At 41.9% G+C, this 23,180-nt stretch overlaps 1 protein-coding gene across 3 annotated transcripts in view; it reads left to right on the top strand.

Moving 5' to 3' along the window:
• LOC112263000 (E3 ubiquitin-protein ligase DTX1) overlaps positions 1 to 23,180 on the top strand; it is a 63,966-nt gene that overhangs the window by 35,826 nt on the left and 4,960 nt on the right. For all 3 annotated transcript variants that reach the window (XM_024438936.2, XM_024438935.2, XM_024438937.2), the window contains exons 3-7: positions 393 to 1,173; positions 13,399 to 13,460; positions 13,624 to 13,785; positions 22,544 to 22,605; positions 22,738 to 22,896. In XM_024438936.2, the coding sequence (XP_024294704.1) occupies positions 393 to 1,173; positions 13,399 to 13,460; positions 13,624 to 13,785; positions 22,544 to 22,605; positions 22,738 to 22,896 (1,226 nt within the window). The remainder of the gene's footprint in view (positions 1 to 392; positions 1,174 to 13,398; positions 13,461 to 13,623; positions 13,786 to 22,543; positions 22,606 to 22,737; positions 22,897 to 23,180) is intronic.

Genomic DNA, 23,180 nt, shown 5'->3' on the forward strand with positions numbered 1-23,180 from the left:
ACCCTTGCTGGTGTGCTGCGTAGCAAGCAGGAGATGGATGGGGAGAGGTGTCCTGATTTCGCATGTGACCACAGTAATTGTGTAATATTGAAGGTGGGGGCTGTGAGGCCATCAGCGGGAGGGCAGGGTTACACCTCTGTCTCCCCCTCTCCTTCTTCTTCCTCAACACAGAGACATGTAGAAAATTCTGACTGTCATTTTCACATATTAGAATCTGGGTTACTCTTTGATTTTGAAGCATGCTTGGCCAATTTATTCAATGAGTTATACATTTAAATCCATGATTATTTAAACAAAAAGTGGTTTGAGATCTTGGTAAGTGAATCATCTATGATGGATACGTACAGTAGTTCTTTCCTCTGACCTCCTATCCTCTCGCTCTCTCCCTCCAGGCACCATGAGGCCTGTCCACAGGAACTTCTATGAGCCGTCGTCGGCCCCGGGGAAGGGTGTGGTGTGGGAGTGGGAGAACGACAGCGGCTCCTGGACGCCCTACGACATGGAGATCTGTGTGACCATCCAGAACGCCTATGAGAAGCAGCACCCCTGGCTGGACCTGACCTCTCTGGGCTTCTGCTACCTCATTGACTTCAACAGTATGGTCCAGACCAACCGGCAGAGCCAGAGGAAACGCCGCCTGCGCCGACGCATGGACCTGGCATACCCTCTCATCATGGGCTCCATCCCCAAGTCCCAGTCGTGGCCTGTGGGCGCCAGCTCCGGCCAACCCTGCTCCTGCCAGCAGTGCATTCTAGTCAACAGCACGCGGGCCGCCTCCAACGCCATCCTGGCCTCTCAGCGTCGTAAGCTGTACGGAGGGGCCGCAGGAGCTCCAGGGGCCACAGGCACGCTCAATGTGGTACGGCAGAGTAACACTTTCGCCGGAACCACACTCTGGTCCCCAACCTCCGGTGCCGGGAGCAACAACATACAGCATAACAACATAAGTGCAGGAAGTGGCCAAGCTAAAGTTGAACAGGTGCAGTCGCCCCTGTCTAGTTCCAACTTCCCTTGTTCCCCGGCACTGCCGTCCCTTCCGCTTGCACATGGCCACTCCCACACCCATGCACACTCCCACGGCCACCATGTCATCATCAACGGGCAGAACAACCTGAACCGGCCAGGAACCCAGCGCATTTCCATGGGCACTGCTAGAGGAGCCATCCCACCAGGGTAACCAGGATTCATTTAGATTACATTCCACTATAGATTTGCAAACCAAAACCACATCTCTTTTAGTATGAACATTAGAATAACACACAAGCAGTAGGGACATAACAAAAGCACATTAGGCTAGTCTATAGATTGCTTTTTCAATGAGATGACAATAGATTAAAGTAATTTGAAGGTAAAAAAAGGAAAATAAGAACACCATCTCGCTCTGTCTGTCTACCTGTCTAATGTGCCATAGAGTTTTAGAATACCTCTGTTGACATACTGTATACAGCGTATGTGTCTGGTGCATTGTGTTGTGTTGCATCACATTATGTCTCTTTGTCTCTCGCTCTCTCTCTCTCTTTTTCTCTCTTTTTTTCTCTCTCTCTCTCTCTCTCTCTCTTTTTTTTTCTCTCTCTTTTTTCTCTCTCTCTCTCTCTCTCTCTCTCTCTCTCTCTCTCTCTCTCTCTCTATCTCGTTCTCTCTCTCTCTCTCTCCTCTCTATCTCGTTCTCTCTCTCTCTCCCTCTATCTCGTTCTCTCCCTCTATCTCGTTCTCTCTCTCTCTCTCTCTCTTTCTTTGTCTTTCTTTCTCTCCCTTTTCTATCTCTATGTTGTGTGTCTGCTGATTTACTGCACTTCTTGTTAACTGGGTGATCAATGGCTCTGCAGTGGGAGCTCCAGGTCCTGGGTGCATTGACAGCTCTACTGCCTCTCCTCTCCTCTCCTCTCCTCTCCTCTCCTCTCCCTCTCCTCTCCTCTCCTCTCCTCTCCTCTCCTCTCCTCTCCTCTCCTCTCCTCTCCTCTCCTCTCCCTCTCCTCTCCTCTCCTCTCCTCTCCTCTCCTCTCCTCTCCTCTCCTCTCCTCTTTCTCCTGTTTAATCTCTTCTCTCTACTCCTCTCTCTGCACTGGGGAGTGTGGGGAACTGTTCTGCTCTACATTTGAATCTTAGCATGGTTGTCCTGGATATCAAGCTTACACTTGCCTCAATAGACTCCAAATAGCTGTTTTCTGCTCAATGCCTCTAATTTTACCCAGTAATTTTTTACCACACAGTAAGCTATGTGTCATTATATTCTATGCGGAACACTGTGTGTGTTCTGTTGTTTGTGTGTGTGAAGGTGTGTTCAGTAAGCTATGTGTAATTATGTTCTATGCTGAACACTGTATGTGTGTTCTGTTGTTTGTGTGTGTGAAGGTGTGTTCTTGTGGAAGTGTATGCCTGTGTGTGTGCGTGTGTAAAGTTGTGCTCCCATGTAGCTGTGGAAACCCATTTGCCATGGAGGCAGAGATACACTGGGGAGAGGTGAATAATGGATCAAGGAAAAATGGGAGCTTGAGCAGAGCGATCCGACCTGAGAGCAATTTAGTGAAGGGAACTAAAGGAAAGTAGTGTCTAGAACTGTAACCAATACCGTTGTTCCTATCAAATCAAATCAAATGTATTTATATAGCCCTTCGTACATCAGCTGATATCTCAAAGTGCTGTACAGAAACCCAGCCTAAAACCCCAAACAGCAAGCAATGCAGGTGTAGAAGCAGGGTGGCTAGGAAAAACTCCCTAGAAAGGCCAAAACCTAGGAAGAAACCTAGAGAGGAACCAGGCTATGAGGGGGGGCCAGTCCTCTTCTGGCTGTCCTGTTTTCTATCCTGTTTTCTTTACTAAAATAAACCCTCTGGTGATCTCATTTCCTTCCATTTCCCTTTCACAGCTTATGGGGAGAGGCACAGTTAGACAGTATGTATTGAAATGATACTGTCCTTCAGGCAGACTTCACAAGGCCTAGTTCTGTGTAAGGGAATGTGGTGTGTGTGTGTGTGTGTGTGTGTGTGTGTGTGTGTGTGTGTGTGTGTGTGTGTGTGTGTGTGTGTGTGTGTGTGTGTGTGTGTGTGTGTGTGTGTGTGTGTGTGTGTGTGTGAGCCAGCTGAGAACCCCTGTAGTGATTTTTAAGGGTCCTATCAAATCAGAGGGCTGGAGTGGATGGAGTGCTCGTTTCTCACCTCTCTGCGCAGTAGGCGGGAGGGAGCTGTGAGAGGCTGTGGGAGAAGACTGAGAGAAAAAATGGAGCGAGACAGAGTGAGAAAGAGAAAGGGTTGAGGTGGAGAACAACATTTCCCAGGCGTGTGGCTCTGTACACACAGGATGAGTGTGGTTAACAACTACACACACAGGAGGACACAGACACGTGAACACCCTCACATATTCTCACCAGTGCATTGCAGACAGATAACACAGAAACCCACGCAGAATAGAAACATTTCAAGTTTTTTTTCTCACACACCCACATCCAAATATCACTTGTTTTATACATAAACTCGTAAACTCACTGCGTCCTTTCTGTTCTCTGTGCTGATTTTGAAACCCACTCAGGGTTGATGGTGTGAAGTAGCTGAAAAGAAAACATGCGCCTTGTCTGATGTTGCAGTAATTCTCTCCATAGTAAATGTTCAAATAACATGTTCTGTTCTGCAGCACTGTGTAGTATGAATTTCACACTTGCCGGTAGTAGGCAGGTGCTATATTACACATCTATACACATTGTAAGTTGTCACCAGTGACAAAGAATGTCGCTGAAATAATTACCTTGTGAGAACATGTAGGTGTTTATCATTTTTATTTATTTATTTCACCTTTATTTAACCAGGTAGGCCAGTTGAGAACAAATTCTCATTTACAACTGCAACCTGGCCAAGATAAAGAAAAGCAGCATGACAAAAACAACAACACAGAGTTACACATAAACAAACGTACAGTCAATAACACAATAGAAAAATCTATGTACAGTGTGTGCAAATGTAGAAGAGTAGAGAGGTAAGCAATAAATAGGCCATAGAGGCGAAATAATTACAATTTAGCATTAACACTGGAGTGATAGATGTGCAGATGATGATGTGCAAGTAAAGATACTGGGGTGCAAAAGAGCAAGAGGGTAAGTAACAATATGGGGATGAGGTAGTTGGGTGTGCTATTTACAGATTGACTGTGCTCTGACACCTGATGCTTAAAGTTAGTTAGGGAGATATAAGACTCCAGCTTCAGTGATTTTTGCAATTCGTTCCAGTCATTGGCAGCAGAGAACTGGAAGGAAAGGCAGCCAAAGGAAGTGTTGACTTTGGGGATGACCAGTGAAATATACCTGCTGGAGCGCATGCTACGGGTGGTTGTTGTAATGGTGACCAGTGAGCTGAGGGAAGGCGGGGCTTTACCTAGCATAGACTTATAGATTTCCTGGAGCCAGTGGGTTTGACGATGAATATGTAGCGAGGGCCAGCCAACGAGAGCATACAGTTCGCAGTGGTGGGTAGTATATGGTGCTTTGGTGACTAAACGGATGGCTCTGTGATAGACTATATCCAGTTTGCTGAGTAGAGTGTTGGAGGCTATTTTGTAAATGACATCGCCAAAGTCGAGGATCGGTAGGATGGTCAGTTTTACGAGGGTATGTTTGGCAGCATGAGTGAAGGAGGCTTTGTTGCGAAATAGGAAGCGAATTTTAGATTTAATTTTGGGTTGGAGATGCTTAATGTGAGTCTGGAAGAGAGTTTACAGTCTAACCAGACACCTAGGTATTGGTAGTTGTCAACATATTCTAGGTCAGAACCGTCCAGAGTAGTGATGCTAGTCGGGCGGGAGGGTGCGGGCAGCAATCGGTTGAAAAGCATGCACTTAGTTTTACTAGCATTTAAAAGCAGTTGGAGGCCTCGGAGGGAGATAGGAGTTAGTTTAATGAGCTAGTTTACGCCTGGATAATTTCAGGCTTAGTCTCAATCTCCTCGAACATGGTTGTTGTAATGTAGTCATGATTATCAGAGGTGGAGTGGAGCTTGCCTTGCTACCCAGACTCCTTGCTACAGCCAAACGCTACGCACAAGGATGTTAGTTTCTTCTCTGCAATGAACACATTCGGGTTAGTCTGATTGGTCCAGAAACCGATAGGTTTGGCCAGAGCCAGAACACAGGTGGGTAAAGCGACAGTTTGAAAAGTCGTCATTGACTTGATATTCTGATTGGTTAGGGACGATCCAATCAGTGATGACTTTGTTTTGTACAATGACCCTCGTGCGCCTCGTCACCACAAACAACTTCCATGGTGGCAGTCTCAGACTAAAGTATGTAGCGAACGACAGAGCAGCGAAATAATTTGTGTTTATATTTACATTACCAGTCAAAAGTTTGGACACACCTACTCCTTCAAGGGTTTTTCATTCGTTTGACTATTTTCTACATTGTAGAATAATAGTGAAGACATCAAAACTTTGAAATAACAAATTTGGAATCATAGTACCCAAACAATTCAAAATATATTTTATATTTAAGATTCTTCAAAGTCGCCACCCTTTGCCTTGATGACAGCTTTGCACACTCTTGGCATTCTCTCAACCAGCTTCATAAGGTAGTCACCTGGAATACATTTCAATTGACATGCGTGCCTTGTTAAAAGTACATTTGTGGAATTTCTTTCCTTCTTAAACCTCTTGGAACTACCCATCCGGGAGAATTGTCATCAACTACACTAATTAGCATAGCGCAATGGTCAAAAAATATTACTAGAAAATATTCATGAAATCACAAGTGAAATATAGTGAAACACAGCTTAGCCTTTTGTTAATCACCCTGTCATCTCAGATTTTGAAATTATGCTTTACAGCCAAAGCAAGACAAGCGTTTGTGTAAGTTTATCGATGAGAGCCCTCAGCCTAGCAATGTAGCATTATGTCCTAGCTAGCAGCAGGAAGCTTGTTGATATCATTTTCAATGGGCAAAATCAGAAAAGACAATTTCAAAATAACACTTTTTGGACCTTTGATGATCTTCAGTTCTGTTATACTCACAGTTTTCACAGTTTTGGAAACTTCAGACTGTTTTCCCAAGCTTCAATTATATTATTATTCAGCAATGTTGAGAAAGAGGCCTTTTGTTCCAAAAATAAAAATATTATTTTTTTATAGTTTGAGCCAATTTTGTTGTGACAAGGTAGGGTTGGTATGAGAAATTTGGTAAAAGGCCAAGTCCATATTATAGCAAGAACAGCTCAAAAAGCAAAAAGAAACCACAGTCCATCATTACTTTAAGACATGAAGGTCAGTCAATCAGGAAAATAATAATATCATATCGACGCTATGATGAAACTGGCTCTCATGAGGAACGCCAGAGGAAAGCAAGACCCATAGTTACCTCTACTGCATAGGATACGTTCATTAGAGTTTCCAGCCTCAGAAATTGCAGCCCAAATAAATGCTTCACAGAGTTCAAGTAACAGACACATCTCAACATCAACTGTTCAGAGGAGACTGCGTGAATCAGGCCTTCATGGTTGAATTGCTGCAAAGAAACCACTACTAAAGGACACTAATAATAAGAAGAGACTTGCATGGGCCAAGAAACACGAGCAATGGACATTAGACCAGTGGAAATCTGTCCTTTGGTCTGATAAGTCCAAATTTGAGATTTTTGGTTCCAACCGCCGTGTCTTTTTGTAAGACACAGTGTAGGTGAACAGATGATCTCTGCATGCAAGATCATCTGTTCATCCGATCTCTGCAAAAATAATTGAGTCATCTATTGCCTGTAAACTCGATAAATTATTATAAATATATTCAAAGAAGTGTGGATCATCATTATTTGGACCAAATAGATTGAGCCAAATCTGTTTATGGTCCAATCGAATAGTTTGCACACTTGGTTCAAAATGATTGTTAATTAATATCATCACCCCTTTCAAGTTTCTTTGCCTATGGGATAAATATATTTAGTCCCCCCAGTCCCAGTCCCTTTCCCATTAAACTTTGTCTAAAGGGGTGATGATACTGTTCAACAGTTTGGGGTCACTAGAAGGAGGAGTGGGAGGCCCCGGTGCATAACGGAGCAAGAGGACAAGTACATTAGAGTGTCTAGTTTGAGAAACAGATGCCTAACAAGTCCTCAACTGTCAGCTTCATTAAATAGTACCCACAAATCACCAGTCTCAACGTCAACAGTGAAGAGACGACTCCGGGATGCTGGCCTTCTAGGCAGAGTTCCTCTGTCCAGTGTCTGTGTTCTTTTTCCCATCTTAATCTTTTCTTTTTATTGGCCAGTCAGAGATGTGGCTTTTTCTTTCCAACTTTGCCTAGAAGGCCAGCATCCCGGAGTCGCCTCTTCACTGTTGACGTTGAGACTGGTGTTTTGCGGGTACTATTTAATGAAGCTGCCAGTTGAGGACGGATCGTCTTTTGAGGACTGATCGTCTTTTCTTATTATCTGTTAAACCATTACATTTATAACTAGCTATACTTATTTAACCACCTACCATAATGAGATACAAGTTTCGATTATACTTACCATAATATATGTTTGAAAACTTACCATTAAAAAGTACCATGATAATTGAATGTTTATATAGCTCTACCATGATATTTGCACTGTTAAGAATACTGCAGCGGTGACTAAGTAAACCTCTAATTGTCCTCTAATATTCCACCTGCTAAAACCTCTCCCCATCCCAAGTTGGGTTGTCATCCCAGTGGCTGGCTGACCACCCCTTTACACATGGATCCTAGGGTCTTCAAGAGATAGGGGCCCATCCTTTAAAAAGAACACATGGTGCCACCTACATTACAGGTCCAGATTTGCAGCGGAATAATTTTGTGCTTGTCTTCTATGGCTAGTAAAGAGCATCACCTACTGGTCTGGGTAGGCATGTCACATTTGCTTTTCATATTGAGTTTCCACGGTTTTCATCTGCTATTCACTTTCCAACTGGCCTTTACTTTTGATCTTCTGTACCTGAATCACAAATGTCAGAACGTGTATCAGTAAAAACAACCTCAGAACTACGAACACATTCATCCAAAGTAGGAAGAAAGTGGAATATAATAGATGTTTGTGTTCCAACAAGGCCTTTGATTCTTTGCCTATCTGGAGTGTACAGAGCACTCCTCTTATCAATATTTCCTCTGTGATCATATCAAATGTTAAACTCAAAACTTGCCATATATCTGGACATTGAGTTTCTCAGGGAGTTTTACAGTTATAGTAAAGGACAGAGAGGCAGTTTGCAGGTGTTTTGTTTTGTAATTTCAACATCAGGAAGTCACTTCCTCATCTCAACTTCCTCAATTCACTTCCACATTAGAGCACAGAGAAACACAATCTAAGGTTTTGTGCTGTCAGACAGGAAATGTTAGTTTTACTTTATCTGTGTGTGCTAAAGATGGCTGAGGGGGATACATGGTAAGAGAGATCCTTTCTACTTGCACTACTAGCTTGTTTGATAATGAGGCTGTGAATAGTACTTTACTCTGCAATTGCCCAGCAGTTCTCTCTGCCCTTGGCTGAGTGAGTAAGGCTTGTTTTGGTGCTCATGTCTCCTTGTGTTAAGTGATTATTACCAACATTGTCCTCTGTTCAGACTGGAGAGCAGAGCTAGCTCTCTAAAGAGGGGAACCCAGTGGATGAAGCAGGGATTACACAGCCGTGTGTGTTACCTGCCCTTCTCTGCTCTCCACTAGACCCCCTAGCCCTGTCTCAGTCCTGTCTCAGTCCTGTCTCAGTCCTGTCTCAGCCCTGTCTCAGCCCTGTCTCAGCCCTGTCTCAGTCCTGTCTCAGTCCTGTCTCAGCCCTGTCTCAGTCCTGTCTCAGCCCTGTCTAAGCCCTGTCTAAGCCCTGTCTCAGCCCTGTCTCAGCCCTGTTTCCATTAGATTGAATTAAAGGAGAAATAACTGAATAAATCATGAAGGCTCATCCAGACCAAACCGATGCTATGTAAGAGATGCTCTGTGTCATTATTGCTTATTTGTCTGTTTTGAGAGTGCTTTGTAAAGTGCATTACTGATGTTGTTCTCTTCCCCTGGGCATAACCAGGGGCAGGGTCTGCCTTCCTCTCCCAGTCCTCCAGCACATCAATATGCGATTAAGCACTTTTTTAGTTTTCTCCTCTCCTCCTCCTCCTCCCTGTCTTCCTGGTGCATGATAAACAGACGATGAGATATAAGGGCTCTGTCAGCACTTCTGTAACTGGGCCTAATTTGGTCTCTGTATCCGGAGGAAATCACATTGCTCTCAGCCTAATTAATTCCTGCTCAAGTCAGGCTGGGGAGTCAGTCTTTGAGAGAGGGGAGGAGAATGAATAGAGGAGAAGAGAGGGATGGAGGAGAGGAAGGGTAGACAGGACTGTGAAAAGGGAACAGAGGTGGAAGAGAGTGATAAGGGTTGATGGAGGGGAAGAGAAAAAGAGGTTACTGGGTCTATTCTCTCATGGAATTTACTTGAAAGTGAAATACCAGAAGACTCCTGTGGTATTGTTTTACTGTACTGTACGTTTGTAAAGTACTACCTCCTGATCAAATCTGAACACCAGTTTTAATAATAGATGAAAATACAGCTAAATGATCAGTAGATCTTAGGAGTGACTGCGAGGCTTTTCTGTGTGCAGCATGGCATCCAGCTGTGAACTCGTGACCATGTCCCTGCCCACACAGGGAGAGGAGCAGAGGGGGGATGTAGGTCAGCAGTGGCCCATCGCATGAATCCCAGCCCTAGCCCCAGCTGCAGGAAGGACCAGGTCACTGGCCCCAGAGACGGTCCCTTCCCTGAAACAGTTCAATGATAAAGAGCAGAGCAGAGAAGAAGAGGGATACTATAACCCTACATACGCTTACAGATTACACCCTGAATGTTGTCAGATCTTCAACCAAAACCTAATATTTAAAAAAAGGATCCAGAGTGAACAAATAACACAAAAATGTGATACCTATTTCATTTTTCTGCAACACTCAATTCCCCTGTGTGAAAAAGTAATTGCTCCCTTACATTCAATAACTGGTTGTGCCACCTTTAACTGCAATGACTGCAAGCAAACCTTTCATGTGGTTGTTGATCAGTCTCTCACGTCACTGTGGAGGAATTTTGGCCCACTCTTCCATGCAGAACTGCTTTAACTCAGCAACATATGTAGGTTTTCAAGCATGAACTGCTTGTTTCAGGTCCTGTCAAAACATCTCAATCGGGTTTAGGTCTGGACTTTGACTAGGCCATTCCAAAACTTTGCATTTGTTGCTTTTCAGCCATTCTGATGTAGACTTGATTGTGTGTTTTGGATCATTGTCTTGCTGCATGACCCAGCTGTGCTTCAGTTTCAGCTCACAAACGGATGGCTTGACGTTCTCCTGTAGAATTCTCTGATACATAACAGAATGAATGATTCCTTCAATGATGGCAAGTTGTCCAGGTCCTGAGGCAGCAAAGCATCCCCAGACCATCACATTACCACCACCATATTTAACCGTTTCTGCAAATTTCCACGCTGTTTAAAGGCACAGTCAACTTAGTGTATGTAAACTTAGTAAACAAGAACAATAGTAAACAATAGTAAACCTTGAATGTTTTGGTTGAAAAAACCCTTCTGGTGTCCAAGTTGACCTATTTTAAAGATTTTACTTGGCAAGTCAGTTAAGAACAAACTCTTATTGACAACGACTTGTAAAGCTCCCCCAGCCAAACCCTCCCATAACCCGGACAACACTGCGCCTATTGTGCACCGCCATATGGGACTCCCAACCATGGCCAGTTGTGATACAGCTCAGGATTGAACTCGGGTCTGTAGTGCAACGTGCGATGTAGCACTGCGATGCAGTGACTTAGGCTGCTGTGCCACTCGGGAGGCCATCGGTTGGTGGATATAAAGTCTAAGATCTTTGGTTGGCTGATGAAGAATTTCTTATTGGAATAATCATGGTCAGCTTTGTTATCATAGGGATAACTGTGCCAGGTTATCCCATGGGAGCAGATAACAATAAATATTCTATCACATTTTTCTATTTTATTTGGCTGATGCAGATTTTAAGACGCAGAAAAAGTTTTAAAAAATGTCATGTTTGCAAGTGTGGACCAGGTGTTACTAAGAATAACTCGAGGGTCTTGTTAATTAAAAGCTTCAAGTTGGAGTTACTAGCTTCCCATATTTAGAAATGAAATGTGGCAAGAAATGCTGTTGTGTGTCTTTGTGCAACAATAATTTATATGGTTGAATGATCTCATGGTGTTAAAACATTACGCTTACAAATCCTGTAACACTTACACTGTCTCAAGGTGCACTCGCGTGTGTGCATGCATGTGTGTACGCATGTGTGTGTACGTATGTGTGTGTACGCATGTGTGTGTACGTGTGTGTGTGTACACGTGTGTGTGTATGCGTGTGTGTGTATGCATGTGTGTGTATGCATGTGTGTGTATGCATGTGTGTGTGTGTATGCGTGTGTGTGTGTATGCGTGTGTGTGTATGCGTGTGTGTGTATGTGTGTGTGTATGCGTGTGTGTGTATGCGTGTGTGTGTATGCATGTGTGTGTACGCATGTGTGTGTACGCATGTGTGTGTACGCATGTGTGTGTACGCATGTGTGTGTATGCATGTGTGTGTATGCATGTGTGTGTATGCATGTGTGTGTGTGTATGCGTGTGTGTGTATGCGTGTGTGTGTATGCGTGTGTGTGTATGCGTGTGTGTGTATGCGTGTGTGTGTATGCGTGTGTGTGTATGCATGTGCATGTGTGTGTATGCATGTGTGTGTACGCATGTGTGTGTACGCATGTGTGTGTACGCATGTGTGTGTACGCATGTGTGTGTACGCATGTGTGTGTACGCATGTGTGTGTATGCATGTGTGTGTACATGTGAGTGCCAAGGGCTCTTTTATATGTTGCTCTCTCCTGGTGAAAATGTATTGTTTAATCACAAACACTCTCCATGAAATTCCTGAATTATACATGTGTTTCAAGAGGCAGGCACTCTTGATTTGAGATACTGTAAGTGCATGTTTAAATATAGGGAGGAATTCTCCCCGTGGGCAATGCCTAATTTGTTTTCGTTGAAAATGCCTGATTGTCTGCTTGAGCTGATTTGCGCGCACTGCAGACATGCCAGCACAATAATCTTATTCGCTCTTGGCCTTTCTCCAACACAATACATACGTTTTTTTCGGCCTTCCTGAGCATAAATGGGCCACACATGCACACAGCTGTCTGACATGCATCATGCTATAGTATAGGCCATTACCCAGCTAGCTGACCTTGTCCTGGCCACAGCTTCATATCTCTACTCCTCTATGTAGCCCAGCCTGCATATCGCTACGCTAGTTCCCCTGAGAGTGAGTGGAGATAAGGCAGATCAGACCCAGAGTGTCCAGGACACGTGGGCCTTTGTTAATTCTGTAAAGCTCATTGAAGGGCTCCCCTGGCACAGGAACACAGGGTCTACTCACATCAAAGCGGCCTTTCGTTAGGGATTTGTGAGGGAGGTGCTGAAGAGATACTGGGCTAAGGGTCCTGGACACTGCCTGTACATGGAAGAGAGAGACAGAGATGAAGAGAGAGAGAGAGGCTGGTGGGAGGGGCGGGTTCGTGTGGAGCACATCTAGTCAGAGCTGCTATTGGGGGAAGGGATCTCTTAGATCAATGGTATTAACATTACATAATACCTTTGGGAAAGTAAGGCAGTTTTATTATTCTACTCTAATTCAGTGACGTGCTTCTTGCATGTACTGAAATACTGTGTAAGTTAATACAGGATAATAATTCAATCATCAAAGCAATGATCATTGCGTAAGCGCTAAACTGTTTTGGTTGTGTTGACATCAAAATGGCTTCCTTTTCTTCTATTTGGTCCTCTCCATCACCGCAGATCAGTTGTTCTTTTCTCTGCACATAGAGTAGCAGAAGCAGCAAAAGAAGCTCAGCCTGCGGTCTCTAACCCTAAAGCTCTAATCCTAGCTCTGACAGGTGACCTTTCCCTGCAGTCTAGTCTGCCATGTGTGGGAGGGCACTCGATTACCAGACTGAAGCTGAGGCTGTGGTTTCTTAAAAGGGACTTACCAACACACACTCACACAAGCTCATCTTGACCCACATGCTTTGTGCACAGCTCTCTATCACTCCTATTTTAGATGTCTTTGCAAGTAAACAACAGTGGTTGTCCTCTGTGTGTGTGTGTGTGTGAGTGCTCTCTAAGTGTCATTCTGAATCATGCTCTGGGACAGCAGTGACTGTTGATGAGTCAGGCTGTCTTGTATGTGTTTGTGGTGTAGTTGCTAGCTAGGACACGTGACTTGACCATGGACTCTTTCGCACAATGGCGACATATTCTACATCTGTGTAAGTGTGGCCATTCTGACTGAGGAAGTACAGTACTTTATAACAGTGACCTATAGTGTCATTATGTTTAGTTTTCTGAAAACCGGCCGATTTCATATTGGACGTTTTTCTCTCTGCAGGGTCCCGGCCCTCCCTGTTAAGAACTTGACTGGCTCTGGACCAGTTCACCCAGCAATTGCAGGTAATGGTACTATTTTTCTTCTCTTTTGCAATACATTTGATTTTTTATTCCCATAGGCTGCATCTACACGAGTGCTTTACTTTTCGCATTCCATTCTTAGTCATAATACTAAACCAACACGGCTCTTTCCTTTCCTGTATGTATGTATGTGTGTGTGTGCCAGGTATGACAGGTATCCTGATGTGTGCTGCTGGCCTGCCTGTGTGTCTGACCAGAGCCCCTAAACCCATCCTGCACCCGCCGCCCATAAACAAGAGTGACATGAAGCCTGTGCCCGGGGTCAATGGCATCCGCCGCAAGACCAAGAAGAAGCACCTCAGGAAAGGTAAGTACAGGTGTAGGATCTTAATTTGATCACCCTGTTGCAGGAGAACTTTCATATTATGCCAATTGTCGTATAATTGAGGTTTAAAAAGGCTTCTGAAGTTTGTAATTTCCACTTTGAAATTTCAGAGTTGATTCTCCCTTAAGAAAAATGTATCAACCCCTACAAAAAATGCCCATTAATTAAAATCCATTCACATTTCCTGTTGCTGCAGGATTATTTTCCTGCTGTAGAAAACTGGCTCAAGTTAAGATCCTACATCTGTATGTATGACAGGTAGGGTTCCCATGGACACTGGAGGGGTGGGGCTGTCATGGAGTGTGAGAGGAATTCTATTGAGACATTAAGATGTAAAGTAAATCTCTCCTCTGGATAATCAGAATATCTTTATTCGCTAAGAACATTTAAACATACCTGGTATTTGACTTAGTGACTAGGTTCTGCCACCAATAGACAATACAAACAGATAGAGACACAAGGTCAACATACAGGATATACAGTATAAATAGGGTAAACATACAACTCTGGAGTATTCGATGATTTACAGTGATGACATACAATTTACAGAAGGGATATATCTATATATGGAGAGGTGTACATAGTGCAAATGCAGTATAGTGCAGTTATTATTATTTCACCTCATTGAAGGCAAGGTGCAGTGCTCGGCTCAATGCAAAGTTTTAATCCCTATGAGCCTGAGGGCCAGTTGGTGAGGGCCACAGTACCTGATAAGAAACTGTTCAGGAGGCAGCTGGTTTTGGTCATGATTGACTTGAACCATTTGCCAGAGGGGATTCTTTGAAGGATGGGGTGTCCGAGGTGGGTGGGGTCTGCGACGATCTTTCCTACACGCTTCCTTGTCCTGGAGTCGTGCAGGTCCTCGATGGAGGGCAGGTCAATCAATCAAATGTATTTTAAAAAATAATACAAAAATCAACTTACATTGCTACATCAAACATGTCTAGCAAACCAAACACAGGTATTAACAATGCTCAAACATACAAAAAATATAAATAAAATACAAAAAAGAAACAATTTAAGTTTAATTATATTCACTCTGAAAATATCTTATTATAATGATCCATGAAGATGTTATTCTTTTTGTTATTCACTATGGTTAGTGGTTTAATAAGATAATTAAATTCAATCAGAAAAATTGGTAATTTTGGTATAGAATTTTGGAATTTTTGTTTGTGTATAAAGTATTTGGCAGCAAGAATTTAAAAAAAATAACAATCATTTCAGTGGTTTTGTTATCATTGCAATAGTAACATATTATATATTTTATGTTAAAATTATAGGCAGTGTTCATAATGGTAAATAAGTACTTTGCAAGGTTTTCCCAAAATTGGGACACAAATTTACATTCAAAGAACAAGTGAGACAGATTCTCACCTTCTTTTTCACAGAAAACGCAGATATCACCAACAGCCACAAATTTGGACATCATAGAATTACATGGATATATCTTATGCAAAATGTTGAAGTGCACTTCCTTAACTTTGTTTGGTATACAGTATTTGTAAGGTCTTAACCATGCATTTTTCCAGACAATGTCAGGAATAAGCATGTTCTAGAAAAACTTTCCTCTCGGTGTAAGTTGGTTTTGTGAATGAAGAATTTGTCTTCTATATTTATTACAACAAGATTTCTCAAGTAAGCCCACACCTTCCAATCTGAGTTCTGGATAAACTTTGTAATCATTACCAAAGCTAAGATGAGTTTTCATTAGTGTAGTTAGACCACTGGGAACGGCTTTGATCACAGAAATAAATTCGCTGAAAGGTATTGTAAACTCTTTCAATGTTATAAATTGTTCATATGTGAGAATATTACCCTTGTTGTCGAAAATATCAAGGACAAAGTCAATATTCCTCTCATGCCAGCTGGGGTAGAACAAAGACTTATTCCTTACAGTTATGTCTGAATTATTCCACAAAAGAGCTTTATGAGGGGAAAAATTGTGCAGGAAACATATTTTCCAGGCCAGTAAAGCTTGTTGATGAAACCTAGCCAATTTAGCAGGTAATCTTTCAGGAATATAATTACATTTCAGTAAAAATTGAAGACCTCCCAATTTATTAAACACATTATTTGGAATGAAATACCATATTGAATCAGTATTGATCAAACATCTTTTCAACCAGTTTATCTTGAAAGTGTTATTTATGTCAACAAAGTCCAACACTTCCAGACCGCCTTCAGCTCTTTGGTTAGAAAGGACAGATTTTTTTAGTTTGTGAGAATTATTTTTCCAGATGAAGTCAAGAAAGGTTTTATTGATCTCTTTACAAGTATCTGGATTTACACATAATGATAATGAAGGGTACACAAAACGAGACAGTCCCTCTGCCTTGGACAGAAGTACTCTCCCAAGTATAGAAAGATCTCTTTGTAGCCAATTATTAAATATATTTTTAGTTCTCTTAATTTTAGGAGAGAAATTCAAATGTTGTCTGACTAAGTGGTTTTTTGACAGATTTATTCCTAGATATTTAACACAGTCCTTTACAGGAATATTTTCTATTTCTTTATCATCAGAGTCAAATAAACATAAGATTTCACATTTAGAAACATTCAGCATTAATCCTGATGCAATAGAAAATGCAGTTATAGCATTAAGGGCATGTGAGACCTGGTCTTTGTCTCTTAAGAAAAGAGTAGTATCATCAGCCAGTTGGGAAATGTAGATTTCTTTGTTAAAAATGGTTAAGCCATACAAATTTGCATTATTCAGAATATCTAGAGATAGATGTTCCACAACCAAAATGAATGGCGAAATTGGGCATCCCTGTCGTACACTTCTGTTGATACTAAATCTTTTTTTAAGTATTAAGGTTTAGTAGCATAGAACTATTTATATCTTTGTAAAACATGCAAATTACTTTAATAAAATGTTCACCAAATCCAAAAAGTTTAAGAGACCTAAAGAGAAATTAATGTTCAATTGTGTCAAAGGCTTTACAGAAGTCCAGAAATAGGACAACCGCATCTGAGTCAATTGCATCTGAATAATCTATAAGGTCCAAGACTAAACGGATGTAATGTTAGAGTTTATGTGACGGCCCTTCATAAATCCTGTTTGAGTCTCATTTATAATGGTATCTATTCCTTTCTTTAATCTTTTGGCATAAAGCAGAGCAATCAATTTGTAATCAGTATTTAATAAAGTAATTGGTCTCCAATTGTCAATGAGGTAAAGGTCTTTATCAGGCTTCGGAATCAGTGAAGTAAGGCCCTGTTTCATAGTGGAGACCATTTCCCCTTTTTTTAATGCAATCTTGAAACATATTGAAAATCGGGTCTTCTAGTAACTCCCAAAACTGTCTATAGAATTCAACTGTCAGGCCATCAGGGACAGGTGATTTCCCTTTTTTCATTGAATTCAAAGGCTCTCTAATTTCTCCCATTGACACAGGTGAATCGCAAACTGAGTGGAAATCATCCTCAATTACAGGGACATAATTCTGAATGTGGCAAATGTAGCTTTCACAACCATCATCCTGAAATTCAGAGCTGTAAAGGTTTTCATAAAAGGAATTGATAAATGATGATATTGTAATGGGATCTTTGCATAAAACATCGTTAATTTTGAGTGCAGTTATAGACTTTCTGTTGTAGTTTCTCTTTTCAAGTGCAAAAAAGTAACTAGTGTTTCTTTCCCCCTCTTCAATCCATTTTGCTCTTAACCTTACAAAGGCGCCCTTTGCCAGATCCGTATAAGTCTGTTCTAATTCTAGTTGTAAAGACCTGAACACAGACTCCTCTTCTTCAGATAGATTATCTTTCTTTAGAAAACTGTCAAGCTTGCTCATCATCTCCTTTTCTCTGAGGTTCTTTAATTGCATCAGCTCTTTGGCCCATTTAATGGCTACCACTCTGACTTTATATTTGAAGAATTCCCATCTTCCATGACCCAAGTCTTTTCTTGCAAAAATTTCTTTAGCTAATGATGATGTTTTCAATGAGAGCAGTATCTTTAAGAAGTGTGTTGTTTCATTTCCAATATCCTCAAGTACCTTTTGATTTTTTTAGTAGCTTGTAAATTCAGGGAAATCAAGTGATGATCTACATCTATAACAAATTGTAACAAAAAAAGGAGAAATTAGGAATAAATCTATTCTAGATTTACGTGACATAGTTTTGTTGGTCCAGGTATAACCCTTAGCATCTGGATTGAAATAACGCCAGGCATCCTCAACACAGAGATCCTTGCATAATGTAGTGATGATGTTACTGTTGAGAGTTTTGAATCGTTCTAGGAGGGAAACGATCAGCAGATGCATCAGGTGTTTCATTAAAATCCCCTGAAATAATTAGAGAAGCCTTTGAGTATTTGTTGTTTAAATCCTGAACATTCCTGGTAAATTGGGTAAAAAGGGTCTTATTAGGAGCATGTGAGTTATGTCCGTGTACATTACAGATGATGAAAATAGCATTGTCAAGTTAAACAGTTACTATGACCCATCTGCCATCTTGTGAAGATGTGGATTCTAGAATGTCACCTTTAAACTTGTGAATAAGTGTCAAAACACCAGCAGACTGATTTGATCCATGGCTGAAAAAGGCCATATCTCCCCATTGTGCTTTCCAAAATTTCAAATCACTTTCACCCGAATGAGTTTCCTGAAGAAGGACAAAATCGGCATTACTGCGTTTACAGTATAAAAATAAAGCTTTCCTTTTTGTAGGATTTCTCAAACCCCTAGCATTCAGACTAACGATATTGAGTGAATTGAAAACAAACTCCTGCATTCAAAAATAAAGAACACAAATTAGATAACAAGTATTAATGTGAACATTAAAACAAACAGTGAACCTTGAGAGGATTACTCGACGGAAAACTACGCTCAGATGAGGAAACGGTGGTTAACAGAATAACAAATCTATTTACTTCCTTTTCTTTGGCAAGAGTTCAATCAGTTGTAGTTCGAACGGTACATGTATAATTGGGAGTACATTAACTGTACTCATGGTAGTACTCACAGTTCCAATTTGCTTAATGTCAACAGAGTTACCCAGTAATCATTCTTCCTTCGATTAACGCGTATGGGCCCTTGAACCCCGCCTTCTTTCCTTCTTGTCGCGCCTTCTGTATAAGCGGCCACAGTTTCTCTCTGGCAGCCTGATCCTGCGGTATCAGAGCTTCTTTGATGCGGAGTTTCTTCTCGTCCAGAAACTTGTTCCCCTTGGCCATTTTCCATATGATGTCCCTGTAATGGCGCATAGTTAAGCGCAAGATGATATTGCGAGGGGGTCCATCAGATCTTCGTTTCCCAAGTCGATGTACCACATCAATCACGTCTCTTAGCCTGTCTTTGATGCATGGTGCCACTTTTCCCAGGATATTAATGACTACTTCTCTAATATCCTCCCCTCTACCGCTTTTACACCTTGGATTTTCAGATTCCACCTGCGAGAGTACCTTTGAAGTTCAGCTACATTCTCACACAGCTCATTATTTTTGAATGGCATTTTCTTCAGCTCATTCTCTAGGAACGTTATCTTTTCCTTGTTCTCGCTCACAATTTTGTGTAGTTGATTGACAGTTTCTGACAGATTATCGATCTTCTTTTATGTTTCTTCTGTAGCCCGCTCTATGATGGACACGTTGGAGAGCGAGGCGTCTTGTTTAATAGACAGGGACTGGATTGCAGAGAAAAGTTCCGACATGGAAATGTCTTTTACTTTTTCCACCGGTGGATTTTTACTTGGGGTCTGAGGTAAAGAGGTTGCAAGGATTTCATCCTGGTCAGTTTTGTTCTTTCTCTTGCTTGAGATCGCGGCTTCTTGTGTATCCATGCTGCTCTGGTCCTCGTGGTGGCTAGCTAGCATGTCAGCCGTCTTCTGTGAGACTTGGATATTTCGTCTACTTTTGTCTTTCTGTCGTGTTCTTCCCATTCAACTTGACAAAAACTAACTCTAAACTTATCCCATGTCCATAAAAAAGTTATAGTTAGTTTCTTTCAATAACCCTCAATATTGCTTTGAAGAGCGCAAAAACACTCCCTCTCACAGCGACGCCATCTTGGAGTCTCAATCAAATGTATTTATAAAGCCCTTTTTACATCAGCAGATGTCACAAAGAGCTATACAGAAACCCAGCCTAAAACCCCCAAACAGCAAGCAATGCAGATGTAGAAGCAGGTAGCTAATGACCCTCTCAGCATATTGAACAATGCACTCCCGATGACCCTGGCGAAGGGGAAGGGAGGGCTCACGGTCACATTCACCACATTTCATTGGCTTCCCACCACATTGAAATTAACAGAGCTATTTCCACAAGCATAATTAAGATGAAGCTATTGTAGTGAGATGGGTTGATGACGATCCAGTGGTGATATGTGGTCGCTTTAGCTAAAATGGCACCAGGCCAATTTGATGATGTGGAAACCATAGGCATCCCCAGGGGACTGCCTGTCCTAATTGGTCAGTGCATGATGTGGGTTTTTCAGCCCTGTTCCACCCAGATCTCTCCGCCATCTCTCCCCTCCACCCCCGGGTTGCAGACCCAGGCGGAGGCATTGGGATGGGAGGACACCACGGATTGATTGATGGGTTGCAGCCAATTGTGCCTGCATTTATGCAGCATAGCCCCCATGGAGAGGCAGAGAGGGAAAGAGATTTAGGGATATCCTGTTCCGGCTTCCGCTGTAAAGGAGGCCAGAGAGGCCTTTGATCTGGCAAATGAAACCATCAAAAAGGCAATGCCGGAAAATGCATAATGCAGTCCTTCCCCATATCTCTCCCTCTATCGCTCTCTCTATATCTCTCCCTCCATATCTCTCCATCTATATCTCTCTCTCATTATCTCTCCCTCTATATCGCTCTCTCTATATCTCTCCCTCCATATCTCTCCATCTATATCTCTCCATCTATATCACTCTCTCATTATCTCTCCCTCTATATCGCTCTCTCTATATCTCTCCCTCCATATCTCTCCCTCCATATCTCTCCATCTATATCCCTCCCTCTATATCTCTCTCTCATTATCTCTCCCTCTATATCTCTCCCTCTATATCTCTCCCTCCATATCTCTCCATCTATATCTCTCCCTCTATCGCTCTCTCTATATCTCTCCCTCCATATCTCTCCATCTATATCTCTCCCTCTATCGCTCTCTCTATATCTCTCCCTCCATATCTCTCCATCTATATCTCTCCCACTATATCTCTCTCTCATTATCTCTCCCTCTATATCTCTCCCTCTATATCTCTACCTCCATATCTCTCCATCTATATCTCTCCATCTATATCTCTCTCTCATTATCTCTCCCTCTATATCTCCCTCTATATCTCTCCCTCCATATCTCTCCCTCTATCGCTCTCTCTATATCTCTCCCTCCATATCTCTCCATCGATATATCTCCCTCTATATCTCTCTCTCATTATCTCTCCCTCTATATCTCTCCCTCTATATCTCTCCCTCTATATCCCTCTCTCATTATCTCTCCCGCTATATCTCTCCCTCTATATCTCTCCCTCTATATCCCTCTCTCATTATCTCTCTCTATATATCTCTCTCTCTATATCTCTCTATCTCTCTCCCTCTCTCCCTCCATATTTCTCTCTCTATATCTCTCTCTATATCTCTCCCTCCATATCTCTCTATATATCTCTCTCTCTATATCTTTCCCTCTATATCTCTCTCTCTATATCTCTCCCACTATATCTCTCTCTCTCTATTTCTCTCTATATCTCTCCCCCTCTCTCTCTCTCTCTCTCTCTCTCTCAAAAAAAAAATATATATATATATCCCTATATATCTCTCCCTCTATCTCTCTCTCTATATCTCTCTATATATATCTCTCCCTCTATATATATATATCTCTCTCTCCATCACGTTCTCTCATCTCAAGTCAAGGGGCTTTATTAGCATGGGAAACATGTGTTAACATTGCCAAAGCAAGTGAGGTAGATAATATACAAAAGTGAAATAAACAATAAAAATTAACAGTAAACATTACACATACAGAAGTTTCAAAACAATAAAGACATTCCAAATGTCATATTACGTATATATACAGTGTTGTAACGATGTACAAATGGTTAAGGATACACAAGGGAAAATAAATAAGCATAAATATGGGTTGTATTTACAATGGTGTTTGTTCTTCACTGGTTGCCCTTTTCTTGTGACAACAGTTCACAAATCTTGCTGCTGTGATGGCACACTGTGGAATTTCACCCAGTAGATATGGGAGTTTATCAAAATTGGGTTTGTTTTCAAATTGTTTGTGGATCTGTGTAATCTGAGGGAAATATGTGTCTCTAATATGGTCATACATTGGACAGGAGGTTAGAAAGTGCATCTCTCTCGCTTCTCTGTCTCTTTCCCTCTCTTCCTCCCTTCCTGCTTTCTCTCTCCCTCTCTCTGTTCCCCAAATGAGCAAACAAAAGTGTTGGGGGAAGAGTGCCCGCCTGTAAGCGTGTTAGAGGTGTAAACTGTGGGTGAGCTCTGTCAGCCATACTAGCTTGGTTTCACACTGGGATTAGTTTAGTGTGTGGGTGATGGCTCATTGTTCTATGTCACTTTGAAGGTGATCTCCTCTTCAACATCACACCCAGTATTATTCATACTCTCTTATTGAACTGGTCTGTCTCATCATAATAAAGTAGGGCTGTGGTACTTAAGAGCCAGACCAGTCCCTGGGTTTACCTAGTGCTCAAATAGACAGGATTCACTTCTCCTTATGCAGATCTATCTAGTCATGTTTTCCTTTTAACCATATCCTTTCAATGTTGTGTTTTGTTGCTAGGGAAAACCCCAGAGGATGTGGTGCGGAGATACACGGAGAAAGTGAAGGTTGCCCCTGATGAGGTAAGGAGAGTCCTGGGTGACACACACTTTAATACGGTTTGAAATCAATACACTGTACAGTGTATCATTGCTATGCATCCCAACCCTGCAGTCAGATACAGTAACTGGTGCCCACTCACTGTCCCTTCCCAGGACTGCACCATCTGCATGGAGAGGCTGGTGACATCATCGGGCTACGAGGGTGTCCTGCAGCACAAGGGCATAAAGCCAGAAATGGTGGGCAAGCTTGGCAAGTGTGGGCACATTTACCATCTGCTGTGCCTGGTGGCCATGTACAACAATGGCAACAAGGTGAGAAAGGGCATTCGCGCCAGCGCTTGTTATGGTATCAGTGATACCATATCGTAATATGATATTGTATAATAGCGGGTGAAATTACACACCCCATTTGATGTGGTGTTATACTTTGATATCATTCGATTAGATGAGATTAGATTGAGATCAAACTAATTCAGAACAGGCTTTAGTCTGCCAAACACAGTTCATGCTCATTTTAATGCATAACCATGAAACAAAATGACAATTACTTGTTTTATTAAAAGTAAATTTAGTACAGAAGGTGGCTCGATGTTCAT

Source organism: Oncorhynchus tshawytscha, linkage group LG12 (assembly GCF_018296145.1).
Source record: "Oncorhynchus tshawytscha isolate Ot180627B linkage group LG12, Otsh_v2.0, whole genome shotgun sequence".
NCBI lineage: Eukaryota > Metazoa > Chordata > Actinopteri > Salmoniformes > Salmonidae > Oncorhynchus > Oncorhynchus tshawytscha.